The sequence below is a fragment of the Vigna umbellata genome, chromosome 10, assembly GCF_029865625.1.
Source record: "Vigna umbellata cultivar VRB3 chromosome 10, Vumbellata_1.0, whole genome shotgun sequence".
Lineage (NCBI taxonomy): Eukaryota > Viridiplantae > Streptophyta > Magnoliopsida > Fabales > Fabaceae > Vigna > Vigna umbellata.
The window spans coordinates 16,970,661-16,982,844 of NC_142174.1; the positions used below are offsets into that span (position 1 = coordinate 16,970,661).

Consider the following 12,184-nt stretch of genomic DNA (forward strand, 5'->3'; position numbering starts at 1 on the left):
AAATAACTATTTAAAGATTTTTTATAAATCTACTTAAACGATCATTGAGGTTTTTTTTAGTTTTTAGTTTATTAATTTATTATATTTTAAATTAATATATAAATATTATTTAATTTTTTAAAAATTTATTACGTAATTATATATAAATTAATTTTATTTTATTTAATAAAATAATTATTATTAATTTAATTTATGTATTATTATTTAATAAATTATTTAAATGTTTTTTATAAAATTACTTAAATGGATGTGCCACAACCGTTAACGAATGTGGCCACATCCGTTAAGGTTTTCTTTTTTTTTTAAAATAAAAACAATAAACTAATATATAAAATATGTAAGGGTGTTGCTCCCTCCACCACCACCACCCTATACTTCCTCCACCTCCTCACATTATTTTAAATACAATTATATCCTTAAGTTAAAAAGATTTTTACTTTTATCCTATTTTAAATAATTTGAAATCCTAATTTTACTTTCCCAGCACCCACCCACGGAACTCTCTTCCCCTTTCCCCATTTTCGTTTCACCTCCCCACCTCTCGCACTTGCAATCCTTTTTCTTCCCAGTTTTTTTTTGGTTTGAAAGCTTTCATTGCCGCCGTGATGTGAAGGAGCGTCGCCGCCGTGGTGTGGAGGAACATCAAGGAGCGTCTAGAGCATCAACCAGCGTGAGGAAGTATACATCAACGGAGGTGACATCCTTAACGGATGTCCCCTAATAAAACAAACTATAAAATAAAAAAAGTAATCTTTAAACGGAGGTGACATCTTCAACGGATGTCAACATCCATTTAAGGTAAAACGGATGTCGACATCCGTTTTTCCTTAAACGGATGTTGACATCCGTTGAAGGATGTTGACATCCGTTGAAGGATTTCACCTCCGTTGAAAGGTTACGTTTTTTATTTCAAGGTTTATTCGAATACGAGGAAGCACGACACACACTGCACCACTCCACGCACTGCACCACGAGAGCGATACTGCACCACGAGAGGGAGACTGCTTGATAATTCTTTCCACCACCACCAACCTTTGCAACTTGTAGTATCTCACAACGACGAAAGAAAGAGAGGAAGAAATATAATGTTAAAATGAAAGAAAAGTATTTTACTCATGTACGAGACTAGATTATGTTATTAGTGAAATAAGTTGTGAATGGATAAAATTAAAAAATAATAATCCTAAAAATAAAATTTTACTGAGGGACAAAATAGTAAAGGGCAGGTGGAAGGAGAAAGGTGTGGTGGTGGAGGGAGCAACACCCAATATGTAAACGGATGTCAATATCCGTTGAAGGTGAAACGGATGCTGACATCCGTTTTATAACAAGGGCAAATTAGGTATGGGGTGGTGCAAGGAGCATTTGGTGGTGGTGGAGGGAGCAACACTCCCTTCTTTTGAGATAAACAATAATATCACAATGTTAAACCTCGTTATCCAATATACATAGAGTTTCAGATATGAGATCAAGAACAAGTTGGATTGTGTTATGTGTTGGAAGTTTGAATGTTGTCCAAAAGTTTAAGTGATATTAAATTGTTCGTTTAAATAATTAAGAAGGTATAAATATTCTTATATCAAAATCAGTTTAATATTTGACCGTTTAATAATTAATGCAATAATAAATGTATATATATTCTCTTCTTATTTCAAATTTTTATTTATAAGTTTTAATGTAAATTTTTAATTAATATTGATCTAATTATAGTCTAATTGTGTTTAATTATATTTTATTTTTAAATTGATTAACATTATTCGGTGGTTCGAAAACAATTACGATCAATCAATTTGTTTGTTGATCGACCATATTCACTATAACTCGCTAGACGATCCGAGTTATAACTGATTGTCTGATCTATGACTAACTAAATGATCATATGATACACATAGTTAAGATGAATAATAAAAATTATTTGTAATTTTATGAAATATGTAAAGATAGATAAATAAGATGGTAGTAAATATCCATATTCAATTTAAAAATATACAAGTTTTAAATACTATTTATATATATATATATATATATATATATATATATATATATATATATATATATATATATATATATATATATATATATATATATATAGGGGTTTGCTACGCCTGTTTTTCAGTTGGTACATTTTAGTAATGTATACCAGGTTTTAGTAGACAAAAAAAATACCCTTTGAATTCTAAGTTTTAAGGTTAAAGGTATTTGAATAATTTCATTCTCAAAACTACAAAAAAAAAATAAGAAACCCCCAAACCCTTACTTACCTCCTCCCTCATTCCTCTCAACATTTTCTCTTTCATCTCTCTCACTCTAACATTTTCTTTGTCACCCTACTGTATCCCCAAGTGAAAAAATCAGAAACATGCCGTTAAACAATTTGCCTTTGTAAAGAGTTAAGTCATCAGCATATTCGTCTTTGGCATATTCGCCTTCAGGCAAAGGTTCATTCAAGATCTCTTTAATTTCATCATCAGCATCATCTCTAAAAAAAACTTTTAGGTTGGTAATTTCATATGTCATTATGCTTGTGAAAATTAGATAAGACAAAAATTATAAAATGAAAACTCATTATAAAATCATTTATTTAAGAAATTGTTTAACCACTGAGTGTTTCTGATTTTTTTCAGGCCAATTATCAATTTCTTTGGATGTCATTATGCTTGTGAGAATTAGATAAAATTAGATAAGACAAAAATTATAAAATGAAAACTCATTATAAAATCATTTTTTGTAAGAAATTGTTTAACAACGAGTGTTTCTGATTTTTTTCAAACCAATTACCAATTCTTTCATATGTCATTATACTTGTGAAAATTAGATAAGACAAAAATTATAAAATGAAAACTCATTATAAAATTATTTTTTTGTAAGAAATTGTTTAACGACGAGTGTTTCTGATTTTTTTTCACTTGGGGCTACGAGACTGAAAATGTTGGAATAAGAGAGATGAAAGAAGGGTTGAGAGGAATGAAAGAGGTGAGTAAGAGTTTTGGATTTTTTTTTAGTTTTGAGAATGAAAATTATTAAAATACCCTTAACCTTAAAATTTATAATCCATGATATATAAAGATATTTTTGTCTACTAAAATCTGGTACACATTGCTAAAATGTACCTGAAAAACAGGCATACACGTGTTAGCAAACCCATATATATATATATATATATATATATATATATATATATATATATATATATATATATATATATATTAAAAATATACAAATGTATGAAGTAGTAAATGAAAGTCACGTCACAATCCACTTTCACATATATTTAATTTTTTTAATATAAGATAATATATTTTTACATACTTCTACACTCATTTTGACACATTATTTTTCATTTTTATTGTAAATATTATACTAAATAAGTATAGATATGTTAAATTACCATTTTCCTTTTAACATAGTTTATTTGGGTGTTAGAAGAAACAACCTCTTTTCAATCATAGATTGCACTTGGATTTTCAAAAAGCATCCACCCAGTTTTCATAGATAAACAAGGAAAATACAGAGGATAAAAGCTCGGTTGAAATGAAGGTAACTTTCAATGCTCCATTCAATAGATAAAATAATGGTGGGAGTGAAAAACCACAGTGAATACTCATACTTTTTTTATTATATAATCATCCTATAATTGATTATAATATAAAAAAACACAATGAAGTTGTTATGATATACCATTTTTATGTTATTTTATTTTGTTTAGATAATCATGTTTTTCATGTATTGGTTGTCATTAAATTTGCTTTTACTAACAAAACAATTGAAGCCTAAGAATAAGGTAGAAAGGATGTTATTCATCAACAACAAAGAGACTAAACAATGACGCTGAAGGATAGAATGAATTTTTACATTTATGAGACTAAATAATTCATTTTTGAGCATTACAAAAAGATATGCATTTGAAGCATCTTCAAGTTTTAGACAGAATTATGTGATAAAAAAAATGTAAAGTTTGTTCGCTAAGCAAAGGGGCAAGGAACCAATGTTTTGGTGTAGTTAGCTTTTAGCTATCAAAACTACTTTGTGATTAAGCAGTTAAGTACTCATTTTTTGAAAAAAAAATGTAGTACTTGGTTTTTCAACAATTTACCAACTACAAGGCTGTCCGGAACTTCTCAATTACTTCAAACTTGCTACTCAATGTTTTAGGAAAACTCTTTTTGTTTATAATATTCGAAAAATTAGTTTTAAATGTTAACCACTATTATTATAGTTATTATTTTTATATATTAAATAGCAATGTTAAACTTAGCTCATTTTATGAATAAGAAAATACATTATTATGCACTAAACACGATAATGGTATAAAATTTAAAATATGTTATCAATAAGTTATTATCCATAATGTCGTATTAATTTTATTAAAGTTTGTAGTAATAATTATTGTTGAGTGTGAAATAAGTTATTATAAATCAATAAAAAATGTTGATATAATTCATAAAATAATTATTAAGAGATTAAGAAACATCCTATACTAAGATTTATCATGGAATGGCTTAGTATAGAGTATTAGACTAATTTACCTTCATTTCAAGGAAGTAAGAAAAAAAAAACATTTTCAAAGGTAAAGCAGCAAACTGTTGCGGACAGCAGATTCTGGTTCTCATCGCCTTTCTTTTCCGTTTTCATGTAAATGAGAAGACGATCCAACTCAGACCTGTAATATTCATTCCACTCAACCGATCTTCACTTTTTTTCTTGTCAAAGCAGGTGCTCCTCTTACCTTCTTATTTGCTTGATTGCTTTGTTGTACTTTAATCCCCTTTTTCCAGATTCCACAATTGTAATCACTTTTGTTATCTTTAAGCATTCAATTTCCTGTTTTAACACTTTTGGGGGGATATTCGGTCTCAACTTTGTTCCTTTGATTATGGGTCGGGGTAAAATTTTTATTTTTTTCCCCTTCCACTACAAGATCAGTTTAGAGAAAGGGGCGAGATCTTTTTATTTTTGAAATACGTTTGATTCTTTTACTGCAATGAGATTGTTCAGAGTTTTGTTTTCTTAGTTCATTTTGTTTGGTTAACAATTCGAAGTGCTGTTTTGATCCTGGGCGGTGCTTGTGTTGCTCACCAAACTATGCTGAATTGACTACAGCTTAAAATCCAAGCTTAAGTTAATTTTAAGTAAAAACGAGAGAGAGAGAGAGAGAGAGAGAGAGAGAGAGAGAGAGAAATGTTTTTCGAGGTTATAGCTCACAGGAGTTAACAGCTGGGTTAAGGTTACTTGTGTTTTTCTGGCTGCTTTATAGTGTCAGAAACACTAATTATTATTTATTTGTCTGTTTATTATTATTTATTTTTTCCCGCTTGAACGATTTTCTCTGTCTGTGAGATCTAGCTTCAAACGTAATGGTAGTGTCTCTATGTCAAAAAACATTGATTGAGTCAACTGTTTGTGTGTGCTGTAAGTTGAAGACATAAACCATTGCTAACCAGGTAATGCGTGACGTAGAAGTCTGATTCCAAGAGGTTTGATATCAGACGAACGAGATGTTTGTCTTTTATTTGTATTACAATATTTTAGTACTTCTAGTTGATATAGGTGGATGCTATTAACTTTTTGAAGCTTCAAAGAAGCAAAGTATATAGATTTTGTCCTTGTTGCTTTCCCGGAGACGTTATTTTTAAACATGTTAAAGTTCTTGGGCGTATTCATGGTACTTGTGTTTGAAATGAGGACACTGGCAGGCATGTATCTGAATAAAGCACAAATGGATTTACCTTTGTTTGCTTTGTTTTAATATGTATTTGAACTTACTGTGCTGCATACTTCTAGTTATATAATCACTTTCAAAGCCCACTTTAAGATAACAGGTAGTATCTTCCCGATTACTCTTTGGTGGAGCTTTGCCAAAGGTTTCATACGATGAAATATTGGCCTTTATTAGCTTATTCTTAACACAATACATTTCCTCCATGTATATATTGTGCTCTTGACATTTCTGTGAAACACTGGACAGGGCATGGCAACAGATGAAAATGCTGACCTGTTAGATGTGAAGTCGCAGCCGAGTGAATCACACGAAACATGGAAGCAAGAGATTACAAGAAGCCAATCCGAAGTACATGTATTGCAGAAAGAATTTACAGAGGTAAAGGCTTGCAATCATGGTTCAGATGGAGAAGCAAAAAAGGAATTGGAGGTTCTTTGGCAAAGAGTCAAGACTGCTTCTACATTGTTGACTTACTTGAAATCAAAAGCTAGGCTCATGGCTGTTCCGCATCTAGCCCATGCAGCTTGTGGCATCAAACAATTAGAGGGGGTAGGCTTTGTTGACAAAAATGGGATACCATTATCAGGTTGGTCCAGCAATGTTGACCTTTCTTCATTTGATGACGCAGATGAAGAATCTTGGATGGAAATTAGCCATCACCATGGTTCCTTTGACAAACAAGATGCAGCTTATATAGGAGAGATACTCAAGTCTGTACAAATGGTTGCAGATGTGATGGAAGCCCTTGTCAAAAGAGTTTTCTTGGCTGAGTCAGAAACTGCAATAGAAAAGGGAAAAGTAAGTGTAAGTCAGGAAGAAATTAAGCGGAAGTCTACCCAGTTAGAGAACGTGTCTGTGAAATTAGAGGAAATGGAGCGTTTTGCTTTGAGTACAAACAGTATTCTAAATGAAATGCGGCAGAGAGTTGAGGACTTGGTGGAAGAAACAACCAGACAGAGAGAACGAGCTGCTGAAAATGAAGAAGAACTTTCTAGAGTGAAGCGAGAATTTGAGTCTCTGAAATCATACGTTAGTGGTCTAATCACAGTAAGAGAAACCTTGCTTTCTTCAGAGAAACAATTTCGAACTATTGAGAGGCTGTTTGAAAAGTAAGTATATTAATTGATATGAACAATATTATCACGCATCTTGATAATAACCCAAATCAAGTTGCTTGAGTTACATGCTTCAGTATACTTCATGCTGCATTTTTGTGCTTTATATATGATTTATTTTATGTTAACTTGGCACCATGGCATCATTAAATTTTATTGGATCAGGTATTCTACTTTTGTAGAATAATGTTATGCACATGGCCGTGATCTATCTCAGACTCTTATTTAGAAGGAAAAATTCATATGACTGAAATAATCTGTGGAACCTAAGTAAATACTAACGTGGTGTCATAGGCATATATGTGAAGCAAAAGTTTCTGGTCCATAAGTCTGTTATTATGTTAAAATAACTTAGGTCTTGTGGTGGTTTAGTGTAAAATGTTGATGACTAGGTGTGTGTGTGTGTGTTTGTATAGCCGTCAATGACTCAACGCCAATTCATGATCACCCTTCCTTTTACAAACACACCTTGACTGTGAACATCCACTCATTTGCCTATGGTTCAGTTAAACATTCATTTGAATTGTCATTTACAATGTTCATTTCTACCTCTGATATGTACATTAATTTCTTATTGCCTGATGTTCCTCTGGAGCAGGCTAGTTGCAAAGACCACTCAATTAGAGGGTGAGAAGATGCAGAAAGAGGCTGAAGTTCAGAAACTTATGCAAGAGAATGTCAGGTTGAGTGCACTGCTTGACAAGAAAGAGGCTCAACTTCTTGCATTGAATGAACAATGTAAGGTAATGGCCTTGAGTGCTTCAAACATGTAAATGCCATAGCACGTGAGGGATGGTTGCTTTGCGTTTTATGCTGACCAATGGAGGCATCTAAAGTGAAAGCTTCACTGGATGAAGAACAAGGTCCTCTCATCCAGAAGAGGCATTAAACAAGGATTATCCATAAACATCATTAATGCCTTGATTTTATTTTCTGGTGCCATTTATTGTTGTTAAGATTGAACACAGAAAATACTTGTGCTTGGAATGTAAACTTAGCGTGCTCTTTCACGGGGAAGAAAAAAAATGAGAATGGGGTGTCTCGTTACTCCAAATATGTTGAGCCTGAATCCTAACCTCACATCATTAACTAGTTAATTAATGTCATTTCGATTAACTTTAGGGTTTAGGTTCTTGAGTTTATTTCACTTGTTTATGTCATTTTCTCAAACGTTATTTGAATACTGTTTAGCTTATAATCTTTATTACTATTATTATTATTATTATTATTATTATTATTATTATTATTATTATATTAATATAAAAAAACGACTAAAACTAATGGATATATCACACCAGAAACTGTTAGTTAAAACTCAGATTGCTATTATAGATACTAAAACTTCGGTAAAGAACAGAAAGAGTAATTTAGTGTGGTTTTTTTAGTTTTTAGTTTCTCTGTATTGGTTTTCTAAATTCAATTTTAGCTATCTGATGACCGCATTTAGCCAACGCAAGACGCTTATGTTATTTTAAGAAGAAAACTTTAATCTAATTTAGCTTTGCAAAATCAGTTTCTAAAATGAAATTAGCATTTACACATATTATAAATCTGTTATCTCTACTCAAATGTGGAATCTCCAACACTATCACATTGTCATATTATAAATCTGTGGTATCTCTATTCAAATGTGAAATCTCCAGCACTATCACATTGTCCCTAAGAAGCTGCACTCAACTAATCATCAATCCGAACATGTGAAACATTAGCTGAACGCAAAGGAACATGTTGTCGATCTTCACAGCCGTGCTCATCATCAATGGGACAAGGATGAAATTTCCATGCGTGAGAATCATGCCCGTGAGGTCAAATGACTGCAACAATGTCATTGTATCTATACTATGTCTCACGTTGCAGCTAAAAAACTCAATTCGCAACCCAACGCGTTACACTAGAACATTGAAACTCGCGACTTCGGCAATAGAGGACACAAAAAAACGCATGAACATCGCCGAAAGGTTGAAGTGTTCGAGTTTGTCACATACTTATGGGACAAAGATCAAGTGCTTGGAATTTTTTATAAAAGTGTTTCGAAATTAAGCTAAAGACTATTTAACTTCATTTTATCCTAATTATGTTTGTTTCCTAGAAATACGAAGAAGTTTGGAGAAATGAAGTCATAAAACTCATTAAACAAAGTAAACATTCATCTCTAACTTTCTATATTTGAGATGAAACAACCACTAGCTGCAAACCAAGAACCACCAAAAAGTGAATTTTTTTACAAGAACATATACACGTCTTAACTCTTAAATCATTGTCACAAATACACCGGAAACAATTGTATTAAAAGTGTGAAAACTCTAAGATTTCAAACTTTACAAAATAAAAGATGTTTTATTTGAATTAGCTTAAGTGAGTAATGATCCTAAAATAAGAAGTGAAGTTATTGTTTATTAAGAATTTTCAATCATCAAAATATATGTTTTCTACTAATATTACTTTTAAATAATTATAAATATATATTCTTTTAAATAAATTGTCTTATTATTTTATTTTAAATTAATTACTCATGAAAATAATAAAATTATATATACTTTAGTGTAATGAAAATATAACTACAACTTATTTTCAGTGATCCAAAGGTAAATTGAGACTAAATACTCTAATATATTTTCGTAAATGAGTTATTTCTTCTTCATCACCTTTTTTTTTTCTAAAAAATTTGGATTTCTTTTTTTAAAAGTTAAAATATCTGGATTTTGTCACGCAGATAGAGCTAGCAGCATTCCAGATTTTTTTTTTCAAGAGTAAAGCAAGAAAACCGAACAACTGCTGAGGATCAACAAGCAAGGCATAGTCTAGTCGTATGAATCGGGCAGTAAGAGTGCCAACAATTTCTGTAAAACCCTAAACTTCATTCTTCTGGCTTGTATCTTTCTCAATTTTGGAAAACCAAAACAATACACTGAAATTGGCAAATGTCTCACTCTCAACCGTTACCCCTTAAGAGACAAGGTGAGCATTTGTCCGATGATGGTGCTTCTGCCATTAAACCCTCACGCCTCAAAATCGCAATACCATCTGAGGATTCAGACAAGAAGGTAATCAGCTTCTATCATCAATTTCGTCAACCCTAATTCTGTCTCATTCTTCCTCTTGGTCTGGATTATTCTTTCCTTCTTGGTTTCTTTTTCCCACGTTTATGGTTTTTGGGTACCGAGTTTTTTCCCTAAAGATTTTATTTTGGTTCAGAATGCGAACAATAGGATCAAAGATGTTGAAATTTGTGTCCCAATAGTGTATGGGACCATTGCATTCTATCTTGGTAGGAAGGCCAGTGAGTAAGTTGGGTCTCTGTTTGTGTCTTTTTTCTTTTTCTTTCTTGGGTCACTGAATTTGGCTATAGTCTCTAATCCTTCGTTTCTACCAGGTCCCAGTCACACAAGTGGACAGTCTATGTACGCGGAGCTTCGAATGAAGATCTTGGGGTGGTGATTAAGCGGGTTGTGTTTCAATTACATCCTAGTTTTAATAACCCCACTAGAGTTGTGGAGTCGCCACCGTTTGAGTTGTCAGAAAGTGGTTGGGGTGAATTTGAAATAGCCATCACTCTCTATTTCCACAGTGATGTCTGTGAAAAACAGTTGGATTTGTGAGTTTCTTTTTAGGTCTTCATATTTTTCTGATTGAATAAACATCAATTTCGTTCTCGAACTATTTGAGTACATTTTAAGAATTAATTTGAAGGTTGATTTAATATGTGAGATGCTATTTAGCATGATTTCTGATACTTTTAGGGTTACTTGAGTAGTTTGTTTTACTTAAGAGACTTCAGAGGAGAAAGAGCAATACGTCACACATGAAATAGATGGCTTATTCTCTACTGATTACTTGGATTTGGTACTTGGACGATCACATTATTTTACTAATTTATGTTCATGAATTTCGATATTTTAGGTATCACCATTTGAAATTATATCCAGAAGATGAATCTGGCCCCCAGTCTACAAAAAAACCTGTAGTTGTTGAATCTTATAATGAGATTGTTTTCCCTGAACCCTCTGAGGGTTTTCTTGCACGTATACAGAATCATCCTGCTGTTAATGTGCCTAGGCTTCCTGCTGGTTTGAATTTACCAAGTCCTGGTACTCTGCTTTGAATGTTATTCCTACCATTATTTCGAATTTTCCCCCTTAAGACTTATACCCTTAAGCTTTCCCTTATTTTGGTTTATGCAGTACAAATTGATACTATGAGTGACAAGGAGAGAGGTGACACCAAAGATCATTCTCTAAGCCAGTGGTTCTTGAACTTCTCTGAGGCGGATGAGCTCTTAAAACTTGCAGCAGCACGCCAGCAGGTTATTGTTTATTATTCAATTATTCTATCATGCCTCTTGAACTTGGCAGCTTTATTCTAGGGATTTATTAGTGGCTTTTATTCTACATTAGTTTCTTGTGGATGCTATGCTATGTTATGCCGTTTCTTCCTGTTCCTTAAAGTAATATTATTTTATGCGTTATGAGGTTACCATATGAAAGTAAATATATTAAATTCACTGATACTGATATGCAACTAATCAAGATAATCTTTTAACAAAGTCTAGAAGGCTTTTATTGGATGGTGAAACCTAATGATTTAGTCCGTGGTTTTCACTAAATGTTTTATTTGTTTGGCATTGTTTTTGGATGCATATGAAGTGAGCACTAACTTAACTACTGCAGTTGCACATGTGGGCCTCTCTGTCTTACAGCTTGAAAGCATTATTTTAAATGTTTAGTCTTTTAACAGTTGTTGACTTTGTTGCAATGTCCTAGGTGCAAGCTCACATTGTTAAGCTGCGAAGACAATTAAGTCTGGTGGAAGGGCTACCTCAGCTGTCAAAACCACCCTCTGGTTATGAATGTACATGATTTTTCATTTTATAATTTTTTGGGCTCCCCCTTTGGGGTCAAACTTGGAAAATCAAGGATGAATAATTATGTATATAGTCCTCGTTGTAGATTGTGTTGAATATTTTTTATCTGCAGAAAATATTAAAGTTTTAGAATAACGGACATGTTTAATAGCATTTCTGCGTAAAGTCTGTATGTGGTTGTAGATGTGTATGGGTCTTACTTTGATGATTATAATATTTTATGTTAAATTTATATTTAGTCTCCTGTTTAATCCTTTAAAAATCTAACTTAAATGTACATTACAATTTTGTTGTGGAGGAACGTGTTTCCTGGTATCAAGCAGAAAACCTCCTAGGCCTTTTTTTCCAGACTCATCGGTGAAAATTTTATTTATCACTTATAATTATTACTTATTATAAAGCTTTTATCGTTGGCTAGCTTAAATCTAACAATGATGATAAGCGTGTGCTTATCATCAATACTTTTTTCTTAAAATTTAATTAATTTGT

General features: G+C 32.2%; 2 protein-coding genes across 5 annotated transcripts; both read left to right on the forward strand.

The window, feature by feature from the left end:
- Nucleotides 1–4,530: 4,530 nt before the first annotated feature.
- LOC124842704 (uncharacterized) lies at nucleotides 4,531–7,903 on the forward strand. The gene is made up of 3 exons (XM_047319252.2): nucleotides 4,531–4,713; nucleotides 5,966–6,828; nucleotides 7,433–7,903. Exons 2-3 carry the CDS (start codon nucleotides 5,969–5,971, stop codon nucleotides 7,605–7,607), a joined length of 1,035 nt encoding a protein of 344 aa, XP_047175208.1. The 5' UTR covers nucleotides 4,531–4,713; nucleotides 5,966–5,968; the 3' UTR covers nucleotides 7,608–7,903.
- Nucleotides 7,904–9,548: 1,645 nt separating this feature from the next.
- Nucleotides 9,549–11,927, forward strand: LOC124842708 (transcription initiation factor TFIID subunit 14b-like). 4 transcript variants are annotated; one of them, XM_088100950.1, is made up of 7 exons: nucleotides 9,560–9,676; nucleotides 9,786–9,878; nucleotides 10,030–10,118; nucleotides 10,208–10,429; nucleotides 10,735–10,922; nucleotides 11,016–11,137; nucleotides 11,595–11,927. In XM_088100950.1, exons 1-7 carry the CDS (start codon nucleotides 9,644–9,646, stop codon nucleotides 11,688–11,690), a joined length of 843 nt encoding a protein of 280 aa, XP_087957076.1. In that variant the 5' UTR covers nucleotides 9,560–9,643; the 3' UTR covers nucleotides 11,691–11,927. The 4 variants fall into 4 exon arrangements, with proteins under 4 accessions (XP_047175213.1, XP_087957077.1, XP_087957076.1 ...); XM_047319257.2 differs by having other exon boundaries at nucleotides 9,549–9,878; XM_088100952.1 differs by lacking the exon at nucleotides 10,030–10,118 and having other exon boundaries at nucleotides 9,567–9,676.
- The last annotated feature ends 257 nt before the right edge of the window (nucleotides 11,928–12,184 follow it).